At 42.6% G+C, this 24,957-nt stretch overlaps 1 protein-coding gene across 8 annotated transcripts; it reads right to left on the reverse strand.

The window, feature by feature from the left end:
* Positions 1–1,336: 1,336 nt before the first annotated feature.
* Positions 1,337–23,649, reverse strand: nfyc (nuclear transcription factor Y, gamma). Of its 8 annotated transcripts, none has more exons than XM_062435332.1 (11): positions 23,551–23,649; positions 12,101–12,210; positions 11,883–11,951; positions 10,465–10,578; positions 8,507–8,602; positions 7,259–7,435; positions 5,000–5,068; positions 3,802–3,957; positions 3,291–3,395; positions 3,139–3,195; positions 1,337–2,652 (listed from the first exon to the last, which is right to left on the reverse strand). In XM_062435332.1, exons 2-11 carry the CDS (start codon positions 12,197–12,199, stop codon positions 2,533–2,535), a joined length of 1,062 nt encoding a protein of 353 aa, XP_062291316.1. In that variant the 5' UTR covers positions 12,200–12,210; positions 23,551–23,649; the 3' UTR covers positions 1,337–2,532. The 8 variants fall into 8 exon arrangements, with proteins under 8 accessions (XP_062291316.1, XP_062291312.1, XP_062291318.1 ...); XM_062435328.1 differs by having other exon boundaries at positions 11,883–11,954; XM_062435334.1 differs by lacking the exon at positions 23,551–23,649 and adding an exon at positions 20,520–20,649.
* Between the last annotated feature and the right edge of the window lie 1,308 nt (positions 23,650–24,957).

Below are 24,957 nucleotides of genomic sequence, written 5' to 3' on the forward strand. Positions count from 1 at the left end.
CAAAAACAAACCCCACATTAGTGACTCTTCACTCGTGTTACGGGTTTGTTGCTAACTTGGTGAGACCAGCTGGTGTTGTGGCTCTATCACAAGGTCCAGACCACAGCCAAAGCAGTCAGCCTCAATTTATCTGACCAAGACTGCCTTGATCTGACCAGATGAGCCAGCCAAGAAAAATACCACCAGACAATCCTTTTCACGCTTGACTTAAGCTCAAACATTCTCACAATCCTCGTTGCTCTTATTAGAAAGAGCCAAGCATGAGTCTGCGCTCATTAATGCAGTTATTGTTCGGTGATTAAGTCGATTAAGAAAGGTCCCTCCTGTTTAAGTAATGTTTACTTGTGGCTCTGACTGCTGTGGCTTACCCAGACAACTGTGTAGTAAGTGTTCACTTGACTGTATATGCGGGGAAATTAATGTTTTCACACAACGAGATAAGAAAGTACTTCAAAGTGATACTTGCCATTTTTGAACTTTCAGCACTGACACATTGTGAATTGTGAGACCTATTACTCGGGGCAAATTGGAACATTATAGCATTATGCATCTTTCTACCCACCTAATTTTCTGTTCCACCATAATTACTTCTCTTCCTTTTAAGATTTAGGTCGGATAAGGAATGCAGTCTGATCTCACAGGAGCTGAGCAGTCTCCAGCCAAATAACTCGTGACTCTATTGTTAACCGCTTGCCCTTTTCTGGCACATGAATTTTTTTCCAGCACTCATGGAGGGCAGCAGAAATAAGATTAGTTGTGTTCATATAGTCTGGTTTTTGTGCAATGTGTAGATATTGATTGCACATTTTTGCCAGGCAGCTGCAGTGCTGTGTGCTTTGGATATGTCCATGCTGCTAAAACAATGCTAGTGGTGAAGAATGATAAACTTGTGCTTGGCAATATATCAGGTGCTCTTAGTGTAACAGTGGAATTTACAGTATGCTGGATGAGTGCTGCCCTCCTGTGGTCATTTGGAAACTTAAGTTTCCGAATGGCCTCATATTCACACAATATTTTCTCTTGGCCTTAGTTTAAAATATATTATGAGCATTAAAATACTTTTATCTTTGTTTTATAACATATTGCTTTCATTTTACACCTGTAAGATCAGAGATACTTCAACACAGGAAATTATATTTTAGGCTGTGCTGTTAGGTCTACCCTGAACATCTAGTAGTGGGTGACTGTCTTATCTCCTGGTGTGCTGTTGCATTTCTCACCTGTCTCCCTGTCTACTGTCACACCAGTAACGTGTTTAACTCACCTAAAATAAAACAACAAAAAGAAGATGATGAGATACCAACGCAACCCCCCAAAAATACAATGAAAACACGACTCTTAGACAAGTTATGGTTTTTATTTTTTCTCACAAACAAAGTTTGCTTACAAAAAAGGAACATCAAAAATAAAATTGTACCTATCTATTGCATGTCATGCTGGCAGTTTGAACTACATGCAAAAACAATAATAAGAAGAACATTGATAATAATCATTACTGTACAAAAATGATGATAGATATGAGGCCAAACATCATTTTAAAATCAAAAGAAAAAACACTTGTATTGAAAAAAATGAGAGATCTATAAAAAGGGTGTTTTTGTTTGTCTTTTTTTTTTTTTTTTGCTCCAGACGGAGTCATGTGTTTGTACATGAGACTTAAACCAGGGCACAAGACTCCAGAACAACCCGAGTAGAGTGAAACTGCATAGAGGCAGAGAACAGTTTCCCCACTCTCAAGACAGAGGGATGAAGAGAGAGTGAATGAAAAGAACAAAATAAAAGAGTAGAGATGACCATGTCACATACAGGTAACCTACACAGTTTGAAGCCCTTACGTTGTTAAGTCATGCTTCATGATTAAATTTGGAAAAATAACACAACTACATGAAATGATCATTGAATCTTAAAACCTCTTCTGGCAATCCCTTAGATTGACTTGTTGTAAAAAGTGATATCTGAGGTATATGGCTTCATTTTATCCATCAAATACATGACAAACAATGAAGAGGGTATAATGGAAAGCAAGAGGTGAAGTGTCCTGTGGCTACCTCCAACCACAGATAAGCAGGCCAGAAGCAGGTAATGTAGACAGAGATGGACATTTCCCCAAATCATTTTTAAATGAAGAGCAGAAAGGAAGGAATTAAACACACACTTTTTTATGTTTTAAAAACCTTTTAAGTTCGGACAAGAGATGAAAGGGGGAGAAGACTGTTGTCAGGGACTGTGGCAGTGGGTGCACACTTTCTGCACAGATGCAGAGTTACAGAAGTACAAAAACGTAAACTATGCATTGATGTAATTTAACATGTTTTCATAAGAAAGTCAATTAGTGTCCCTTTGGTTTTTGATCCAGTGTACTAAATTTATTACAAAAAAATGAGAGTTACAAGATTTTAGGTCCCTCGTCTAAATGAGCAGTGCTTAAAATCAAGATTATCAAGTGTCCTTTGACAGGGTTGGTTGCATGTGTCGGCATCACATGGGCTGGTGTGTGTTTTGTGTGTGTGAAGAAAAGGTTCCTGGCCGGGCTTATTCAGTGCTGACCTGCGTGACCTGTGCGTCAGCTGTCTGGTTGGTGGACTGAATGAACATTGGTTGGGTCAACTCCTGTCCTGCTGGCATTGTCACCTGCTGAATCTGATACAACTGCTGTAAAACAGAAAGACAAAGATGTTGAAGGTGTGGGTGTAGTCAGATGTAGCATTGCATTTGGAGTTTTTTCATTCTCCTTCAAGTGGTACCTGTGTATACTAATTAAAATGATGTTAATAATGCTAACAAGGCAGAAATGAACAAACTCGAGTAAGTCACATGCCTGAAAATAGATCAATATTCACGGCATATGGGAATCCCTCATATGTTGATCTTCCTGAGCTTTCTTCATTTTCCCTCTATTAAAGGGTTAGTTCTGAGTTTGTTTTTTGAGTTTTTTCCTTATCTGAATCAAGGGGTCTACAAATAGAGTAATAATTCAAATAGAGGGTGCTCTGCGCTGTACAGACTGTAAAACGCAAAAAGGCAAATTTGTACAGTAACGTGTGATTTTGGTCTATGTATATAATTGACCTTTTATCTCAAAATATCTGTCAAAGGTTAAGATATGACACATTAAATATATTCTTTTGCATTCAGTACCTGTCCATCAGTAAACTGGTTGAACTGCTGCTGTCCTTGTACCTCTGTCTGTGTGATCTGAAAACAAAACAAGTTATTCATTTACAACACATAACTAATTGAATCATGTAAATGCTCGGATATCAGGTTGATTTTTTTCTCTTTGTGATTACCTGCTGCGTGTTGGCAAGAGTCTGAATTTGTCCTTGAACCACTTGTGCTCCGGAGACAGGCTGAGCTAAACGGATGTATTGTAGCTGACCTGTGTTTAGTTGTACCTGCACCCAGTCAACACAAGGGGGAGACAGAGTTTGGTTTAGAACAAATGTCATTCGAACACAGAGGTCACAGCCATTTTCCCCATTCTAGACAACAATAACGTTCACTTTCCTCTAGTGAATTGTTAATTTTCTAAAAGCGTATGTTTGATGACTCCCATTAAAGAGTGAAGGATAAATATTCACTAAAACCACAGTCTTAATTAAGTCAACCCGCCATTACAGTAACAACATGCGGCAAACACGCTACTGTGGCATTTCGTCTGCTTCCGCCTGGGGCTATTTCTTCTTCCCCTCATTCAAATCCGTGACCTTTTCTTCCACTGCTTGCTACATCACCTAATGCTGGCTTCTTCCTCCTCTAATGCTCCTCGCTTTTATTTTCCAACTTGACGCCATTTCTTACCGGAATTTGCTGGATCTCTCCCGTGTTGGTGATGATCTGCTGCATGACCTGCATGGTCTGGCCCTGGGCTTGAGCTGTCTGAGCTTGACCCTGGGCTGTGGTCTGGACAATCTGTACCTGTTGACCCTCACCCACCTGCATGGCCACTGGAGCGCTCTGAGAGAGAGAGAGAGAGAGAGAGAGAGAGAGAGAGAGCAAAGAAAGAAATAAAAGGAAGAAAGAAAGAAAGAATAGACAGACAGCGACAGAAGTAACACATTAGTTGTTTAATGACTGGTTCAGGCATGTGGTTTATGATTGACACAAAGCAAAGGGGACCCAGGAGATAACTGACTTTGCTGGAATAAGACTGTAACAAAGCAGTCTGAAGCTCATGTGTCCCTTCACTTTATAAGTCTGTTAAAAGATCATCAGGCAGGCACAAAAGACACGAGGACACAAGGTGACAAAGCAGATTTGAAAACCTCTCATTCTCTTTGGTCTATGCAGGAAAGGCCACCTGATCTCAAGCTGTGGTCACCTTTAAGCCGGGCTCAGACTACAGTAAATGGTAAAATGCAGGGTTGACAAATCCAATCTTATATCAGTTTCATATTTAGGAGTTAAAATCAGGATGATTAAGTCACTATTTTACAAGCTGGACCACAATAGCCAATAAGAGAGAGCTGATTGTGTTGCCAAGCAACAGTAAACATTTTAGCCCTTGAGGTTAACATTAGCTAGCATACTACTGTTGACAGATATTAAAACTGACAGTTACAATCTCACCTCCAGTTATCGCTGAAGAACAGACAACCCCCGTCTCCACAAACCCTTTTTCATCTAGACTCATTTAGCCTTCTGCTATAGTTTTTTCTCACTGCGAAGCATTTTCTTTACATCTGCTTCCTCATAAGATCACGTGAGGTGCTGCGTTGTTTCCTCTGACTCGATAATCTTAATAATATCCTGTAGTGTGTGCATGTTTGCGACTAAAGTGAACATTTGTGAAGTTTCTCCTTGCATCTCGCACATACGTGATGCAACCCAATTTTCAAAATCGGTAGGATTTTAAAACTCTTACTCTATTAACTTTTAAAACTGTAGTCTGAGCCTGGCTTCACAGACCTCAGTCACCTGTGCAGGACAGAGCTCGTCACCTAAAGGGCTATGGCAACCAGTAATGTACATATAAATGGAAGTGTGCATGTGTGTTTACCGTGATGGGTGTGCCCTGTGATTGCACCTGCACTTGCTGTAACTGCTGCATGGTGGCACCTTGAAGCATCTGATGGCCGACAGAATAAACGACCAGGCGGTGGAGAATGAGAAAATGAGAGAAAGACACAGTGAGAAAGCAGCGATTGCAACAACTTAACACGTGAATATAAGCATGTGAGGTGTGTATGCGCAGAAAGCTTAAATGTTAGAGCGGCAAACTGTGACATATAAGCAGCAAATGACATTTAGGAGCATGTTTATCAGATATGCAAGTAAAACAGGGAAATGATAAAAAAGGGCTGCGGTGAAATGGCAAAAACATGTAATAACAATCATGGTTGTGTTAGGACAGGTTTAAAAAATGCATGTGATGTTCCTGGCAGCTTAAGTAATGTCAACTGTGGTTTTATAAGAGAGAGTTGGTGACCTGATAGGGGGGAAAAATGGCAGAATTGGTTCAACAGTGACAACTAGTGACACTGAAAGCTCTGCACATGGACACATACAAAAAGAGCCCATCAACTTTCACTATTCTAACTTTCAGTTTTTTCTTTATATTCTTTGTCAGTCCGTATTCTAAAGTACTTCCTGTTAGCACCTCACTCCGCAAACCAAACATGACATGTACCTGATAGGTAGTGGCAAGCTAATCTTTTTTTGTTTTTTTACACCAGTTAACACTTAGAAAGTAATGATGGAATCTGAATACTGAAAAGAGGGATTGTGATGATGCTAAGGTGCACTAGGATTATGTTGGCAGACAACAAACTTGAGGAATAGGAAACATACAATTACCAGGTTGTAATGACACAGAGAGTTGTGGTGAAACTTTAAACATCCCAGCTTTTTATCTGATCTCAAAAGCACTTCAACAAACAGAATACATTCTTGGAAGATTTAAATGTAAATCTTTCACTTATTCCCGTAAGGCACACCTTTTAAAGTGCTACCTTGTAAATAGCTTACAATGGAGTCTACTTAAGGTGAGTGTCAAAGTGTGACCTCCCTGCTCTCTGCAGGGACTGCAGCAGTAGCAGCGCTACTGAATCAGGCCAGGTCTAAACGAGTATGACAGCTCAGCTAAAGGCAGTCTGCTGAAGCAGCATGAAGCACCACAGCAACCCAGCAGCATAACTACATGACATGCAGAGTCCAAGCTGGACAGGGAGCGCTCAGGAGCAAAACTAAGAGAAATGAGACAATTAAAAAAAGAGAGATAATTGAAACGTTTCCCTAAATATATTTGTGACCTTATTGGGTAGTGAAATCATTCTGATCCTGAGGGGGGATGTTCACTCCCCAATACTGTGTGCTTGTGTGTGAGAGATTGAGTGTGTGTTTGTATTTGTGCTAGGAAACCGCTATTAATGCCCAGTTTTTGTTTCTTTCAGCTAGTTTTTTGAATCACACAGCACCAGTGAGGATGACAAACAGGTAAAAACACATTTTAAAAAAAGCTAAAGCTAAAAAAAAGATAATTAATTTTTAAAGATGAGGGCAGTTTGGTTTTTTTAAATCCGTTGTTGCGTTATTAACTTTTAAAGGCAACGCATACTGTGTGTACCTCATGCTTATATTAATCAGAATCTAAGCCGAGATTCACACACTGTAAAGCTGTATGATGTGTATATTTTGGAGTAAAGAATTTTGGGGGGGAAAAGATACATTTAAATCACTTCAGTTACATAAAGTATTTTATGTGTCTATAAACATAATTTATATACAAAATAATATACAATATTCAATATTCAGCTAAAGAAAGTTTTCAGGTCAAATATTTCCTGGGCAGGGTTTCAGAGGAGTAGTTATGTGCACTGGGTGTGTTCTGAGGTTCAGTTACTCTTGCTGGTGGGAGAGCGGTCAGCTCCTAAATATGAGCTAAGACTAATATCAATAAAGCCAGGTGTTATTACCCCAGCAACAGGCCTTTTACAGCAGGATTCCCAGGATCGGGTGCAGTTTATAGTGTACTACTTAACATTATTTGGGAGACTGGTAATCCTTCAGGTGGTACAGAGACACACACACACAATATCTTTTTATTGGAGGTTTAGCAGAGGCATCCTTGACTGGTTATTTGCGTGTTTTTGTGGGGGTAACTCAGCCTCTCAGCTGTAGTCTGTAATTCTCGTGTTTGCCTGATATTCTCATATCCACCTGTGCTTTCATTTTATTGTTGCTTGTTTTATTTTTTCTGCAAGTCCACTGCACTCTGAAATGCTTTGTGTTAAACCCTGGGAAAATTTGTAGACAGTACCTGTCCTTGCTGTGGCTGGGCGATGATGATCTGTCCCGGCTGGATGGTCGTGGCTGTTTGTGCCCCGGGTTGCTGGCCCTGTTGTGTGCCCTGCACCTGAACAGCTCCGGGCTGCTGGGCCAAGGTGAAGTAGTACTGCACCGGCTCTGCTGGAGCTACTGACTGACGCATCTCCTCCTGAAGATCACACACACACACAGACACACACACCGAAGGAGGCCTATCAGTCCATTACATCTCCATGAATTATTTTTGCAGGTGTAATGGTAGAGGAGGGCACGTCTGATAAATAACTGATGGGCTGTGGCTGCAGAAGAGTAATGTAATCTGGACCTAAGATCCATTACAAGCATCATACTGGTCAATACCATAGACTTCAGGCCTGGAGGCTGAATAGACTGAATGTGCTGTTAACTCTGATCAACTTGCACAATTTACACAAAGAACTGTACCAGATATTTATGATTCTAATGTATTATAGATATAATATGACAGTTATTGATTAATGTATTGAAACACGTTTTCCGTTCGTCCTCTTCCAGGGTCAGCCACAGAAATGCAGCGTCAGAGTGTGTTGGGATTCTGTTAACTCAGCACACTTCAGCAGGTTGGATGCTTGCTGGCACAGGGGCTTGAGTCCAGGTCTAACAATTATCACAAATTAAGTGTCAGGGTACGCCGACCTGTGTCTTAACTGACTAATGAGCAGGGCTTCATCTTGATGAGGTTTCTCCATCACCAGAAGCGTAAACACCCTTCTCCCAGCTCCATGACAACACAGCTGAGAGTGTAGGATGTTTACATGTCTGGAGACAGTCTACTTAACAACAAATTTAAATCTCTCACTCCTCCATCTGGCATCCTACATTTTTATGCAGTGCATCAAGCTCCAGCTTCAGCAAATTTAAACATAATATTTTATTTTCTGTAAGAAAAGGCAATTTAATTTATCCTAACTGATATGTCCCTGGTACAGGACATATTCAAAGCTACAGTGTCATAGCTGGTGCTACTGTTGGCTGTCAGAGGCAATAAGATGCTGCAAACATCCGACTGAAAGCCCTTGCTTTCCAAACCCCAGCTTCCAGTCAAGGATGTTTACAGCACCTCCAGGTTGCCAACAAAGATGACGACACAAATGTTCAGCTCTGATGTCTAATTTTCATGTGTAAGAAATGTATTTTCCAAACTCAGATCACCTTTGGATACACCAGCTGTTTGCCAGTCAGTGTTGGTGTGCTTCCCTACCTGTCGTTTAGGAGGCTTTAGGTCGTCCCGTGGCACAATGTCGATCAGGAAGTCAAACTGGTCAAACTTTGTTATCGCCATGGCAATGTCGTTCCTCTGTTAACATGACAAAGACACAGAAGGTCAAGAGATGTGGTCACAGTTTGATTATACTATTTCCATACATGTAGCTACCTATATATAAACATGCCACAAGGGCTAACGTCAGCTCTCTTGAAATAGCCACATGACAGGCTACTGCGTCATTGAAATAGATTCCCAGTAGCACTGTATTTGCTTTGATAACTCAGCTCAAAGAAAGAGAGGACAAGTTAAGAGCTGAAACAAAGGGCCAATTTTTTAAAAATCAATTAAAAAATTTGAGTCACTTTTCAAGCAAAAACTGGCAAACATTCCAGCTTCTTGAGGATTTATTGGTTTTCTTCTGTTATTGTAGATTGAATGACTTTGGGTTTTGGACTGGACTCATTGTGTCACCTTGGACTCAGCAAAACTGTCATCTTTTTCCTGACATTTTATAGACAAAACAATGAAGAAATGTATTAGCAAATTAGTCAAAGATGAAAATAATGGTGACTTGCAGCTCTAAATAGGTTACATGTCAGATCAACAACTTTCTTTTTTACCCAACAGTAGCTTTAGGCAAATGGATTAATAAAAACACCCTAGCATCACAATCTTAAAACTGTGTGTGTGAGATGGGTCAAACAATTAACAGAAATTATGTTTTCCTGCCCTCATGATCACAGGCTCTGCTGCTATACCCCTTCCTATATCCACAGCAGTGTGCTGTCTCTGGAATTTTCCACAGGATATTGGCTGTCAGGACCCCCCATTGTGGCCCTCCCTGCACAAGAGGCTATTTATAGTCGCTTGATTAATATCTGGTAGCACCAGGTCACATCTACACTTGTTCTATTGATGAGCGTCGCTATGGTGAACCCAATTGGCGTGCCCTCTTCACAATAGGACTCAGGCTCTGCACATGTGTGTATGTGCAAACGTGTGGACAAAGAGAGCACATTTTCCCTCACGTAGACACCAGAAAATAACACATTCATGAGTTGAAACGTCACGTGTGTTTAATGCGTCATCTGTGGTGTAAAATGTGATCAACATGTAAACCTTTGCAGTAAATAGAGTTTCTATTTGAAGCCTGCAGTGCAGATATTCTCCAACTGAGAGTCTCATCTAAAAAAAAATCAACTGTGGGATGCAGATAAGCCAAGGCAACAGCAAAGTGAACACACTTCCAAAGTAGGTCTTCAATTTAAGAACCCTCCAAGTCTAACTGCGATGAAAGCGATTACACTCTTTTTTTTTCCAGCCTCTTTTTTACCTGCGCTGGCATACACACACATATCCATGAGCTGCTAATCTCTCAGAGGTATGTGAATGGATAAAGTGGACTTAAGGACTTTTATGTTCTACTCCGCGGTTTTCCCCCCCTTGACATCCAGGTGAGACAAGCTCCAGTCTGATTTTCCCAACTGTTCCCATCAGTGCTCTCATGTTCCCGGTTTCCTTTTACCCCTCACATCATTCCCAGAGTCCATCTTATTCAACTTTGGGACAGCAATGCAGGCAAAATGGCACCGGAGGTAAAAGTGGGTCACCGGTGCCCGCATGGCTTTTGCTTTCAAAGTCAATGGAGGGAGACAAAACTAAACAGAGGGGTATTCCTCAAGAGGATGCTGATATGGGGTCTCTGCTTGTATATGCACACAGACACAAGCACTTTGTGAATATACAAGTGACAAAAGACACCAAAATGATGCAATGATGTGAGACAGGAGTTCAAAAGAGAAAAGTAGTAGAATAAAAGGTATGTAAAGAAACAGGAGAGAGGTAAGGAAACACAAATGTGATCTGATATTGAAGAACAGGTAAAGATATGAAAGAGTAAAAAGAAGATGACGAGAACAGAAGTCACACAACTTTATGTGTGTACATCTGACCTGTAGTGTGCGTCTCTTGTTGTCCTCGGTGTGGATCCATGCTCTGAGGGTGAGCTCTGTGATGAATATCTGAGCTGCCTTGGCAAACAGGACCGGAGCCTCTGCGCTGATCATCTGTACAATGGAGATGGAGTTACACTTGGTTGAATACGCCCACATGTTATATGCTACATGAATCACTGAGGACCTGACAAACAAATAGCTGCATCAATCTCACAGGTGCTGCAAAATAGGATATAAACTCATTAATTTGTTTCAAGCCCAAAACATCACTCAAACAAAACCACTTTGCTTCCTGGGAGAAGTGTAAACCAAAACATTCACATTATTTTTATTTTAATCTTCACTAACCGTCAGACCTGTTTGTTCCTCACCTCTTCAGTTAAGTATATGGACATAAATGTGAAGCTTAGACATACAACACAGGCTGAAATAATGCCACACTGCTCACATGTGCATGCACACATGCAGTGAAAAGCTGCTGTGTCTGGGCTGCCAGAAGGGTCTGGTCTTCAGATATGTTAGTGATCTCCTGATCTCTTTACCACTTTAAGCTGCTGCTTAACTAAGGGGATAGTGCTCTTGACACGACACATTCAAGCCACACACATACATGCACACACATGTTCCAAGGTTCTGTCTTTAGAGACTATGAACAGTCGTTGCTGATAATCTCTTGGGGGAAATAATCACTCCTACATGTGCTCTGACTGTCAAGTTTAATGCAGCTGACAAATGTTAGCAGATGGGTAAGCTATATTTCTTTGAATAAATCTTGTGAATTGATATCAAGGTGTATTTGTATTGGCTATAATAAACCAAATCAAATCAAATCCTTCTTTTATCATTCCCAGTTGTTCAACATTAACAACAACGACTTGTTAAAATGAGCAATATGTTCAGCAAAAGCAGCTAGAATCTCTGCAATGTGAAGCTATACAAGGTCAAAACAGCTCAACAGCTACTGCTAATGGCAACACTAAGTGGCATTAACAACTACTTATTACACAATCTGCTTTGTAATTTTACTTAATGATGCTTGATTATTCCTCTATGCACACTTTTATGCTTTGATATAAACCCATTTGACATAAGTAATGGACTTCAACAGACACTGCTGAATGCGTAAGAGCTGATAATATTATTTACATCATAAAAAAGTCCTTGCTGTTGAGTCCAACAGTGGTCTGAGCACTGGTAGAAGGCACTTGCTACGTTACTTTTTCCCCAGACTCGCCTGATGTTATGTTTGTGGTTATTGAAAATGATCAGGAAACCAAACCTATTTATAGTCCATTTAATTTCTCTACTTTTCTGAAGAGTACAGTTGATCTACTGTGTGCAGCTCTTATTAGACATTTCTGTACACCCACCTTATAATAAATATTGTCTTAAAATGATGTGTCAATTCCTCTTACCTTGACATCCTCATCCAGCTTCATGATTTTCTTGATTCGAGCCAGAGGCAACTCCTGCACGCGGAAATCCTTCTGAAATTAACAGACGGGTGTTCGGTTGGTGACAAAGAACAGAGCACAGCAGGATTTTCATGAGTCTTGGGAGAAATTATTAAACATTTGTATCTTAATGTTCATTTTGTTGGTACGTGGGTGTCTGTCTGTTTCAGTGATCGTACCACAGTCAGGTTCCTGATCTCCTCCATGACACGGGGCCAAAAGGACTGGAGGGTTTGCTGGGCATCGCTGCCCCCGGCTCCGAAGGCATCGGCAGACATCCTCTACTCTGCTACATGGAGAAACGACAGGGGGGGAAAAAAGGTTGAATATTAGAAAACAAAAACAAAGACATGGTATGCTAAGAGTCACAGACACTCAAAACAAGCCATTCTTCAAGGACACAAGACACCAGGACATTAGGATATAGTGTCAGTTCAAGCCAGGCCTGCGCTGCCCACAGAGCTTCCCGTGTGTCAGGACCACATATCCTATCACGGCCTATAATTATAATACAGTGAAATCTAAAATAAGGCCCTGGCAGGCTGCTATTCTTGTCCTTGTGGGATGTTGACATGCCCAAGATCCCACCACCAGACGGGCTGCACGCTGCCTAATTATGAATGGCTCTATCACCTTCTGCACATAGCTGCAGCTTCTTTGCCAACACGAACCATGTTATGTGAAAGTCAATATCTGCTGGTGACTCCACACACCGAGGACAATCCAGAAGCCACAGATCTAAGAGGAACGTGTATTTTTGTGTTTGTGTCACAGAGAAACAATCTGCTAACAACAATTGAAGTCCAGTTTTAATGGATTGTGAACACACACGCGTTCACTAACTAACCAAAAGTTGTAAACTGAAATAAAGCAACTGTTACATACATACGAGCCAGCGTTTCTACAAGGGGTCTGACGGCTGGAAAGAGGATCCAGCAGGTTACTATGGCATGCCAGGAATCTGCTGGGGGAATATTGGCCTGCCTGTCTGAGCATGCAGAGCTTGAAGTGTCTGGATCGCACTTTTTCACTCTCCCGCTTTTCTCCCTACCTCGGTGAAAAGATTCGGCAGGGAGAGAAAAAACAAGAAACATGGAGGTGGGTGGGAGGGAGGGGGGGGCAGAACAAGAGATGAGTGTGTGGGGCTACTCAGGAGAGACGGGGTACGTTTGTGTGTGTGTTGCCGAGGGAGGGGGTAGTGCCTTGTCCAGTTCAGCATTAATCCAACACTAAGACAAAGTGCCAAAGGCTTTAACAGGGGGTGGTAAGAGACAGACAGGGCCACAGTCACACTGCTGTGCAAACTAGCTATGTGGGTCAAACAAGACAGACAGAGGGAGACACACAGAGAAAAAGACACATGACAGTACAAAGAAAAAGAGTGTTAGGAGAAAAGGAGGGGGGGGGTCTCCTATCCTTTCTTTCCTCACTCTGGCCCAACAAGCATGAATGGCTGCAGCTCTGGTCCAGCTGACAGACCACTACAAAACAAAAGACGGCCTTTCAAAGCCTACATCCAGTGTCTCCCCCTCTTGGTTCTGTTACAGTGGCGGTGTAGCGGTTGGTTTTGACTTTGGGTCCATGTCAGCTCCTTTATTCATACCAGTTAAGTGCAGTTGTAAATATTTTACACTGATAAATCACTAATTCAGAACGCAGGCCCTTCGCCGGATTGATTTTTGACAGGAAAGACTGCCTCTCCAGCAAATGTGGAAGTTACTGAATAATATAGAAGAAGCGCTGCTGCATCCTGGTCTGTCGTTGAGTTTTGGACAGAGTGTAGCCTAAATCAATGAGACAGAATGGCAGCAGGGGGAGGACGGGGGGGGGGGGGGGGGGGGGGGCTTTATATAAATCAATCAGGCTGCATGTAGCTATGGCATGGCAGGCTAGTGATTGACCTTGACAATGTCTCCCCTTCTCTGTCTGACGCTCCAGTGTCCAGTTGCATTTCAAGGTTGATTGAAATCCTGCAGTCACTAGAACAATCCTTGCATTCCACGTGGAAGGAATGACAGATGGGAATTGTAGTCTTTTTTTTTCCTCCTCCTCCTCCTCCTCTGCCCGACGGCTGAACTCCCCTCTGCCGGTTCTTTCTGGGTCTCTGTGTAGTCTGCCACTAAGCTGAACAACGTGACCGTGACCGACACTGTGACCATGCAAATAGGGTGAGCAGTATAAGAGCAATGAGAACCATTTGGTTTTTTCCAGCTAAACTACATTTTACCACTTGTATCAGCACTTGATCTTGTGATAATTTCTTTGAACAAGACAGCCTTGTGTATCTTGTGCGCACCCAGCTTGTGTGGCCATTCCGCTACTGGTAGCCTTTCAAGATACTATAATTGAGCAGTTCAACTTAACGGCATTATAATAAACCATCGGGCTAATTACCATGGTAACAACGCCAAGGCCCAGAGGAAGTGCAAGACGGATAAAGGAGTTAAAATAGCAAATGATTTGATTGACGAGTTGATAAGTAAAAAAACATGCAGGCCACCGCAGCTCCTTCTTCTGCTTACACACACACTTCATTTTTCTTAAATTCTCACCTTTTCTTTTAAAACACTTGAGAGAGATAGAGCTAACACATACACCCCAACCCCCTCTCAATGACCCTGTGACCTTCAATCTAAATACAGAGCTATACACTAACCACAGCTGTAATGAGAGGCAGGCTGAGGGGGGGGGGGGGGGGGGGGGGGGGGGGGGGGTGTAAAAGAAACATATGTGAGAAAACTGAAGGACTGAGTGTTGCTCCTCCAGCTACCCACAGTACACCAATATTACCATATTTCCCAAGGCTTCGTATCTATGGAAAGTTTGCGTGGGAGCCAGCCGATGCCTGACACACGAGCACAAAGCGCAATGTCTTCCGCTGACTCTGTGAAACACCTGCTATGGTCTGGGTCGAGTCATAACCAAACAAAGACTCGAGCACAAAGGAAATCAATTACGACACTCCCCCAAAGCTAATAAATGTCAGTGTTAGAAGGTATTGGAGGTTAACGCAGACACACCAGTTTCAAGACAGCTTATTTCATCTGCACTCACACTTGTTTCCATATTTCAGGTTTCTTAACCAGACTGAGCTTTGCAGGACTTAAATAGAAATCTGTACTTAAGAGTATGTTTAAGCTTGTCCAGTTCACTTCCTGTAGCATTTCCTGCACTTAACGGTTGCAGCACTGCAAGAGGACGCTGTAGGTGGTGTCTACAAATGTTATGAATGTATTGTACTGTAATGTGTGCTTGTTTTTCTTGTTTCCGTTGGACTGTGCAGTAAACCCGATAAGCTCATCGCTGCTGTGTTGTTCTAAGCTGCTACTGTATGCTATATTAGGGAACATTGTGTTGTTCTGCAGTGTGCATCTCTCCTCTCCTCTTCCCTGCAGTTCTGCTGTCCTTCATCAGGTCATCGAGACAGGAGGTGACGGTGTTGGGTTTCCTCTCTCTCTCTCTCTCTCTCTCTCTCTCTCTGTCTTTGAGGATAAATGTGATGTCTGTGCTTTGTCGACACTGTCCAACACAGCAACTTGCTCTTCCGCCTTGCGGCGGCTCCACATCTCTCTTCCTGTCTCTCCTTCAGTACTTCCCATCTCTCTCTGTCACTCGTGGGCGTGCGTTTCTCTCTTCCTCTGTCTTACTTACTTTCAGCTGATCCCCCTCCTTCCAACTTCTCTGAGAAAGTCAATGTTGCTCCGCTTGGAGCAGCTGAATCAGCGCTAACGTTGTTCTGCCAGCCTGTTCCTGCGCCTCTCCTCCCTCATTCTCAACCCTCCCTCCCTTCCTCCCTCGCCTACTGGCATGTCACATCAAGTGGCCACTCATAGCAGCATCAGCTACTCGCTCCAACTCTGACATCACACCACTTCCATGAGGCTTCAATTCCTGTCCAAATAAACCCAATAGCAGCGCAGAAGACCGGAAAAACAAGGAGATAGTATCGCTCAGCCGTATTCCTCTTCATTTGCTCTTTTAGATAACCAAAAGAGGAAGGAAAGGGCAAACTGGGAGAGGAAAGTTTCAGCCGAAAACTGCACATTGTCTTAAAAGAGAGCAGTCGAGCAAATGGATTAATTGGTCTTTGGTTAGAGTGAAGTGTTCTGCAGTTAATTGCCCCTTATTGACCTGACAGTTGGTGTAAATTGAGCTTCATTTTGCTGAGTGTAGTTGATGTATAATGAGGCGAGGTAGTCTGGGACAACCTGAAGGCCTATTTGAGGCAGAGGAGTGAACTTTTCCCTGAGGTGTTTCAGTATCACATTGTCGCTGTGGTAAAGAAAAAGTCATCTCATCCCAGATCTTTCCCCTGAAGCAGGACTGACGCCTTATATTGAGGCAGATTTACTCTGAGAGGACCTGACCCAAAAAGAAATATAACAGGCACATATTATAGCAAATGATTGTGGAAATGTGAACGAGTAGTAGAATTTGCAGGGTTTTTTCTCCCTCTTGATTGCAGAGAAACTTTATCAGTGAATCCATTTAGTTAATGTGTGTTAATGTGATTCATTTATAAGTGTGAAAAACTGTGAGAAAGACAATTAACAATTAACACATAAGCTGTGAGTTAATGCAGCGACAACCACAATCGCTGTTTCAGTTTTTTACAGTGCAATTTCATATTACATAGTTGCCAAGAATATACTTAAGCTAAATGCAGATTGTGACACAAATTTTAAAACCAACTTTTACAAACTGCCTTTCAATTCCCAATGACTGTTAGCATATCAACACATGTAAGCAAATGAACATGTTAACAATTGATAGAGGGAGAGGACGACAGAGAGGAAAAGAAAATGTTATGACCTTAAAGTAACCTTCCACGTTGTTATTCTTCGTGGTTACTGATAGATAAAACATCAGGCTGAACGGAGAGCAAACATGAACCCACTTGGACCGGTTGGTGGTTACTCCTGTGTTTCACTATAAAAATGATGAAATAAACCGAAAGACATTTTTGTATAATATAATACCAAGAAACTACAGGATGAGTGTTGCCTCACTGGCGGTGTCTTTAGCAAAAGGTTTCAACAAGCCCCCCGTATGAAACTGTCAGTGATGTAGAACGGGCAGTTTTTAGGAAGGTCACTAAAGGTTGAAGCCTGCTAGGTTTTAGCTTCCTAAGCAAAAAAGGGAGCGCAACTATGTTTACACAACATACATTACCATAAACCAGAATATATCATCGAACCACTGAGAGTTAAACTTAATGTTTAACCTTTAGTGTTTGATATGACGGCTTCTCTCTGATTTACTGCACCCAAACAGAGGTAATAAACACAGCCTGGGTAACAAACGTCACAGTGACAAAACATGATGGCCATAAGTCAAAGCGGGTGTATTTACAAATTCTCAACTATTAAAGCGTTCACCTTGATGAACCCAATCACAAATACCACACAGAAACAAACTGGCACAGTTACGGCATGCGGGGTAAATGATCTACTCAGGCAAAACAAAAAAACAAGAAGTTCCCAGCCAGGAATTACAGATTAACCGCTGGAGCACGCACAGCATTTTCACAGATGTTGGTGCAAATGTTTTGTGATTAAAAAAAAAAAAAAAGGACAAACAGGGTTATAATGATAGACACGCACGCCGTGACCTGCAGTGCAACATCCCTTTGGCATGGTTGGACCGAACCGGCCGACCAAACAGCCCTGCAAACTTTGCCCTTGGTTCTGCTTCAAGCCAACTCCAGGAAGTGCTAGTCACTGATCTCCCAAGGTCATTCAACAGAGGAGAGAGAAACCAGAGAGGGAGGAGGGAGAGAGAGAGAGAGAGGGAGAGGGAGAGAGAAAGAGAGAGAGATGAAAGAGAGAGGGGGAGGGAGAGAGGGGGAGAATACAGAAGGACAGGCTTTTCAACTTTCACTGCAGCACTTAAGTGACCCCGGTGGTTCAGGCTGTTTACTTTCTAAGAAGCTTAATAAAAACATCACATACTGCACATATTAGCTGGGTTCTGTATCCCGCTTTGAGTTTAGCTTCCTCTGCGTCCTCTCATCTCCCTCTAACATGTTTCCTTCTCATTGCTGACAGAGAGACTGCAGGAGCCAATCTCACATTCCTGTGACCTTCATCCAACGCTAGGCCCCGTCTCTGGCGTCAAAGTAGGCAGGGCTAAAAGCTACCTGCATATTACAACGCTGGAGCACAGCTGACTCCCCCTGGCTGCCCACACTGTCTTTAGTGACAGTGTACACATGTAAAAACACAAGAGGAGGAGGGGGGGCAAGGGCAAAAGAGCGAATACAGAGTAATAGTGGTCACCTTAGTGATAAGCTGAAAGGCCGAGCTGTGTCTAGGCAGTTTGCATGTTTGGTTTACTTTTTCCTCCCCCGGTGTGCCTTTGGTACAGCGTGGGGCACAAATGATATTCAAATCTCATGCAGACAGCAGCCAACCCTGGGATTTGGCAGCAAGGGCTTCAACTTAAGAGTTATTTTTAGTCTCCCTCGCTCAATCTCTCGCACACTCTCTCTCTCGTTCTCTCCCTCTCTCTCTTTCCCCAACGGGACTTTGTTTTGTCAAAGGCACCAATGGAAACTTTCAATTAGGGAGCGAGGGAGGGTAGAGAAAGGGAGTCAGGGAGAAGAAGTGAGAGAGAAGAGGAGCCCTCCAAAGATTCCATCAGAAGAGATCAGATCAAACTATTAGCCTCCTCTGCCCCTGAAGCTGACAGGCTGACAGTCTGTCCCATCTGGGTGTCTGGCACTGCCGGGGTGGGGGCCTGGGGGATCCTGAGGTCACTGCAACCAGCTGCACCCCCACCCCTGGGGACCCCTGACACCGACAGTGACAACAACACTGAGAGATATCCTTTCAGAGAGACCCCACCACCACATATATATATACATATGCAACAAATCTCCTTTTCAACATGGATGCCATCTTTGCTGCTCAGCTCTGTGTCACTGACTGGCGCTAATGTTTAAACAAGGACTTCGGGGAAGGAAAGCGGGGTCCGGAGCAGCACGCTGAGGGACTGCGGCCATGGGCCTCCAGGACATCAGCACCACAAAGAAAGTCAAGTGCACGTGATGTCAGAGTCTGGAAGCGTTGCACTTCCATGCAGTGGATAACCCAGCTCCAAGTAAGTGTTTCAGTGCATGTCTGTGTGGATGGTGGTCCAAAGTCAAAACACAACAAGTGACAGCCGAAGAGCGACAGACTCCACTATGATTTGTTACTTTGAGGGTAAAAAAAAAACAAATTCGAAACATTAACAACCATTACAGTTTGTTTTTTTAACCACAATCCGTTCTGTAAAACTGTCACAGCTGGACTGATGTGACAACTGAAGGACATGGATGAGAGCGACACACACACACACACAAACACACACGCAACGCACAACTCCAATCTTCCAAGGAGAGTACTACAGGACAGGAAAGGGAGGGGGATTGGGGACGGCTGCAGAGGACAGACACTGTCTCATCACTGCAGAGCGTGATGGAGAGAGATAGACAACAGAAAGTGAATGCAGGCAAACTATTTTTTTTTTTTTTGGCTCCAAAAACTCAAAGCCTTACCAACTTGACAGGTCTTCTCTCTGAGTGTGTTTTCAGCGGTCAGACTTACCCCTGTGCCCTTCATGGTGAACGGTCTGCCCTGTTGGAGCGGAGCAGAATATAGGGAAACAGATAGCCCCGTTCAAGTCTCCTTGAGAGCAGCAGCTGCAGCAGCAGGAAGAAGAGGCACAGAGGTTGACAGAAAAACTCTATCAAGCTCCTTCACTTCCTCCGGTCCCCTGATCGTATCAACAGACAAAAGGCACTCTGGCTCCACTGGATGGCTTTAAAAAGGCTCTCAGCCCAGCAACCCCCCCCCCCCCCCCCCCCCCCCCCACACACACACACACACACACTCCCCCCTCTACCCCTCCCCCCTCTCTCTCCCACTGCCCCGTCTCCTTCAGCAGCCCCCCAACGTCCTACTCCTGCCTAAACATAAAGCTCCGTGCCTCTTCTCGTTTCTCTTCTGATCAAGTCCCCTCAACTAGCTGACCTTCTCTCTCTCTCCCTCTTCCTCTGTCTCTTTTCACTCACTAACCCCTCTCCACCAGCCAGTGACCCCCCGTGCGTTTGTCTTTGAGCTGACCCCTGGCCCGGTGCAAAAGAAGAGGGCGAGTGGGAATAGAAAGCCAGCACAGCAGCAGGCAACAGCGCAACAGCAGGCAAACAGTACAGCGGCACTCCCGACTCACAGACAAAAATCTCTAGCCTCCTTCCCCTTTAACATTCAAGAGTAATCAATCTAGCTTGCTACATGATACTAAAACCCCGCCTCACACAGGGCTCCCACTTCACACTGACACTTGCGACCAATGAGAGCACAGTGTCCTCCCACGCCATTGGACGTCGCACACACCAGTCAGCACTGACACATCCCCTGCTCCTCCCCTTTCCTCCACCCAACCCCCTTTTACCGACAGCCAACTTCCTGCTCTAAGTTACCTTGAGCTGCAGGATAGGGGTCAGGGAAAAGAAAAGAGGAAGAGAGAGTAGAGAGGAGAATAGGTGAAAAAGAGCAAATAAAGTTGTGGAAAGCTCCTCGGGGAGTGTGTGAGGGTGTGCTAGTGGTGGCTTGCCTCGGCATTGTTTGTTCTCAGGCAGTCCCTGCCTCTCCTGCTGTTGGACGGATGAGAACGGTTCCACGGGCTGCTCTCTGACAACTGCTCTCTGCTTATTTACAATGTCAAACTAAATGTCTCCCTCCGTCCCGCCTCCGCTCCGCTGCTACAGGCTGACGGCACAGTGATGCAGGCAGCCAAACTGGCCCTCACTGGCTGAGAGAAGTGCCAGAAAGGATGCCGCATGTTGCATCCACATGATTTAAAGTACAAAAGCATACTGGGCAGACTCGCTGTCTCATACGTGTGCACAGGCATACATGCACATCCGCACACACATACACATACACATTTTGCCCTTGCTTTCTTATTCATCCTTGCTCACAGTCACAGGTACACACTGCACACACATCTAGCCTCTAGTCAGCCTACTTGTTATATTGAGATTTATTGTACTGTTCATGTTATGCTAACAGAGGAGCAGAATTGTCTACACGCGTGGTCACTCATTATCCGCACATCATATGAATTTAGTTGAATTAGACTTTATTCTCATGACGCAAACAACAACGTTTAGCGATGCTGCTTACTGCAATCTCAACATTAATCCAATGAAATCCTAATTATAGTGCCAATCAAATTTTCACAAACACTAATTACTGCAAAACATATCATCTTTGAGTCTTTGCACAAAACGAAGAAAAATCAGCTGACTGGAGAGCAGCCACCGGGGGGGGAAAAAACAGTGTATTTAATTCTCGTCCTATTTGTGGATAAACAAGACTTAAGAGATATGAGTGAAAGTCTGTAAACAAAGACAATGTTGTCTTGACCCCAAAAACGACGCTCACAGCAACTTCCACAATTAAAACGTCATCAAAAAACCACGTCAGCAATGTCGCACAATGCCCTTCTTGTTAACTCGCCGCTGGTTTAATGTGCATACCTCCAACACAGTAACCTTTACTTTAGAACACCGAAGCAGGACACCGCTGCTCATGTGCACAACTCATGGTGTTAATGCACCACTGACTACATCTGTAGTTCCACATCGTGTATGCAAACTGATTAGGACTAAGTAAAGCTTAGATAAAGTGTGGAGAAGTGACAGAGGCTTTGTGTTATGATAATGAAATTTTAGCCGGAGCAGCCTTTAACTGATAACTTGTGCAAAAGATGGAGGTTCGACCTGAAGCTTATGCTGCATATTACTGCAAATCCCGACTGTAGTGAAGAACACAACCTGCTTAAGTGAGAGCGAAAGAGAGCAAACCTGCCCCATCAATGAAAAACCTAGAGGGGGGAGGGGAACCGGAAGGATGGAGAAGGACAGAGAGGAGAGTTGTTACAGGATGGGAGGGGTAGAACGAGAGAGAGACTCAAGAGAAACAAAGCTAAATGTTCCCTTTTCTATTTTTGTGAGGAGCATGGGGACTAGAGCAGGTACTACAGCCATCCAGTTAATGATTTAAGTGGTGCTGCACAAAGATTAATCTATCCAGCATGGCTGCCGTGCCAGAGCAGTTCTCTGTAGGTGCATTCTGGCTACCCAAAATGCCTCAGTAATGACACCTGGCAAGGTCACTGTACAAATGAGACCTTCCCATGACCTGCGCTGCCCGTAGCAGAGACATGTTTGCTCTCACTGACGTTGTTTAGAGATAAACACACCCCATCTAGGCTGCTAGTTTCATAAACACACATCTTCCTCAGGGTAGCCAAGCCAAACCATGCATTCACCCACAAACACACAAAAACACGTGAAATGTTTTACTCTGATTAAGTTCCTTACTGTATGACTGACCTTCATCTTGTCATTTAAAATATAATGTAATGTTAAAGAACAGTAAATTAGGAAGAGAACAATAATGGACCTCTTGTAGATTAATTAAGTTAACTGAGATGCAGTAATGGCACTTTGAAATTATTATATTCTCTAGCAGAGAGATGGTATTATTTATTTATCATCATCTTTAATGTGCAATAAACACATTCCTGAGAGACATTTACTTTAAAGTTTTTTTTTTGTTTTTTGTTTTAAGATAAAAACATTAATGCAGCTTCATGTTGGGTGATTTTGTTTTGATCCTGTGGCTGAACTTCAATCCCTGTATTATCTAAGCGTTATGAGTATATTCAGAACAGGAGTACTAGCAGTGACCTGAGTAAGAAAACAGAGGCTATTGATAACCACACATAGATAGCACTGAGAGTAAGTTAGAGTAACTTTAGTTAATGATGAACAACGTTAGATGATACATAAGCCAGTTAAGATCAACAAAGTCCCAGTTTAGGTAGCAGGCAGGAGTCAGTTTTCAATCAACAGAGAGACTGAGGACGCAATAATAAACCGACTTTAATTATGAGCGCTGTAGAGCCAGGTTGTGAGATATAGGCAGCTTAAACGCCTTTTAAAAATTGCACATTCAGCGTTAGAAGCTAACGCTATCATGCTCATTGCTGACCGGGACTTTAATGCTAACGATAGTGAAGTTAATGTGAGCCTGTCGGAGATGAACACTGGTGACAGCTACACGGCACGGGAGACCATCTGCAACGTGTCTTAATTTTCATCGCCACCGGACAACGAGCCCTGCCATCAAATGAAAGTTAGTAAAGCTTTCCAAAGCTAGGAAGAAGCAGTCTAACCAATAAAGACAACGTTTGGATCTGTCCTTCAGACCAATCAAACCTCGGACTAGATTCCACCAATCAAGGTTTTTAGGGGCTAAGTTCCTTCTGCAACTGACGCCATTCGGGGGTCCAACAGGAATGGCCAGTCCATTTGAAAACCACTCAGACAAGAGCCAATATGGCGGAAATAGAAGACCAGTTTCCTGACCGCCCGTGATCCCTTCAGCGGGCCACCAATAAGCGCCTCAGAGAGCGGGGAGGGAAATGGCGCCTGTGTTCATCTTCCAAAACAATCGTCTATTGGTCAAGAACAGCAAATGAAAAGAAGCGAAGTAATTGTCCCCGCTTCCACCCAACGCGGGCCACTTTCTCGCAAACGTTCAACATACAGATGCATTTTTAATATGTTACTCACTTTGTTTTACGGGATCGAAGTGAAGTCCGGCTCAGCGTATTATTTATTTTATTTAGCTAGCAAGGGGAAACAAGATGGCTGCTATTCGAACCGGAAAGACTTCGACGCACGAACGTGATGACGTTGCAATTACGCTCCCTTACAATGTTTTTTTTTCTACCATTCATTTAATTGAAATGGAAACATCATATAAGAAGTATGTAAAATGAAAGAAGTCATGTACCTGTATGAATACCTGAATGTAACTTGTGCCTTTTTGATTGTTCAGTAAAAAAAATAAAAAATAAATGTAGAAGACAATGTATTAACTCTTATTAATCACAGTGAAACACAATTGAACACCTGAAAACAACTTTTCATATAGCAATTAAAGTCCCCCTCCATTAATAAACATGTTTTCCTTCTTTTTCTTGCAGTTGAATGTTTAAGCTTCACTGTGTTTTCACATTAATCTGCTGAAAGTAGAAAGTTTCTCTGTGCTACTTGAAAATCCAGTTTTTGAGGAGGTGGGCCTATGATCATGATTTTTCGGAGCAAATCCTAGTCCATTATTCGATTTAGATAAGTATGATGCAGGAACTTGAAGCCTGCAGTGCACAAACACTGATAATATAATTTACAATGAAGAAGGAGACATATGTCGAACTATTAAACTTCTGATATTAAATATATTTACATATTTATAGATTCAGGAATTTTTTAATGAGGCAGGAGTAGAAGTCATTTTAAGAAGTTAATTAATATAACAACCTTTTTTGTGGAAAAACCATATCAAACACAAATTATTAGTCAAAGTTTTGTTCTTTTATATACAACTTAAAACATGTCTGAGGGGATTTGTAAATATAAGCCAGCTGAGTAATACACTATATACACCTAACATGTCAAAGTGCACCTGTGTAACAATAAGATATACAACACCACTTCCGCTATTTTCTTTGACATAAAACTTTATTTCCTCTTACACAAAATGATATTAAATTATTAATCTTAAGGTTTGCAGAAGTTGAAAAAAAACTGAGCTAAAGGTAGTATCATTCATAAAGATTTGTTTTTTGTTGCTTGAATATATTTAATGTTTTTTATAGCCTATGTATATTTTACACAGACATAAGTAAAAGAAAATAAATACAAATACAAATAAAACAAATGAAAAATGCAGTGTATTAAGTATTAAGACCACTTCACTTTTCACATTTTCTGTTGCAGTTATATGCCAAAATCATTTTATCATCTTTTTCATCTACACTCAATACCCCATAATGCCAAAGTGACAAACATGATTTTAAAAGTTTTTTGCAAATTTATTAAAGATCGACATTGACATAAGCCTTTGGCAGCGATTACAGACTTGAGTCTTCTTGGTATGACGTGACAAGCTTTGCACACCTGGATTTGGAGATTTTC

The sequence above is a fragment of the Scomber scombrus genome, chromosome 16 (genome assembly GCF_963691925.1).
Source record: "Scomber scombrus chromosome 16, fScoSco1.1, whole genome shotgun sequence".
In the NCBI taxonomy this organism is placed as follows: domain Eukaryota; kingdom Metazoa; phylum Chordata; class Actinopteri; order Scombriformes; family Scombridae; genus Scomber; species Scomber scombrus.

Excerpts from the sequence above, each read along its gene's own strand:
- nfyc (XM_062435328.1), bottom strand. The coding sequence starts at position 12,199 with ATGTCTGCCGATGCCTTCGGAGCCGGGGGCAGCGATGCCCAGCAAACC. Across the intron at positions 7,436-8,506 it reads TAAAGCCTCCTAAACGACAG|GAGGAGATGCGTCAGTCAGT; the intron begins GTAGGGAAGCAC and ends TGTGATCTTCAG. Across the intron at positions 5,069-7,258 it reads CCCAGCCACAGCAAGGACAG|ATGCTTCAAGGTGCCACCAT; the intron begins GTACTGTCTACA and ends GTCGGCCATCAG.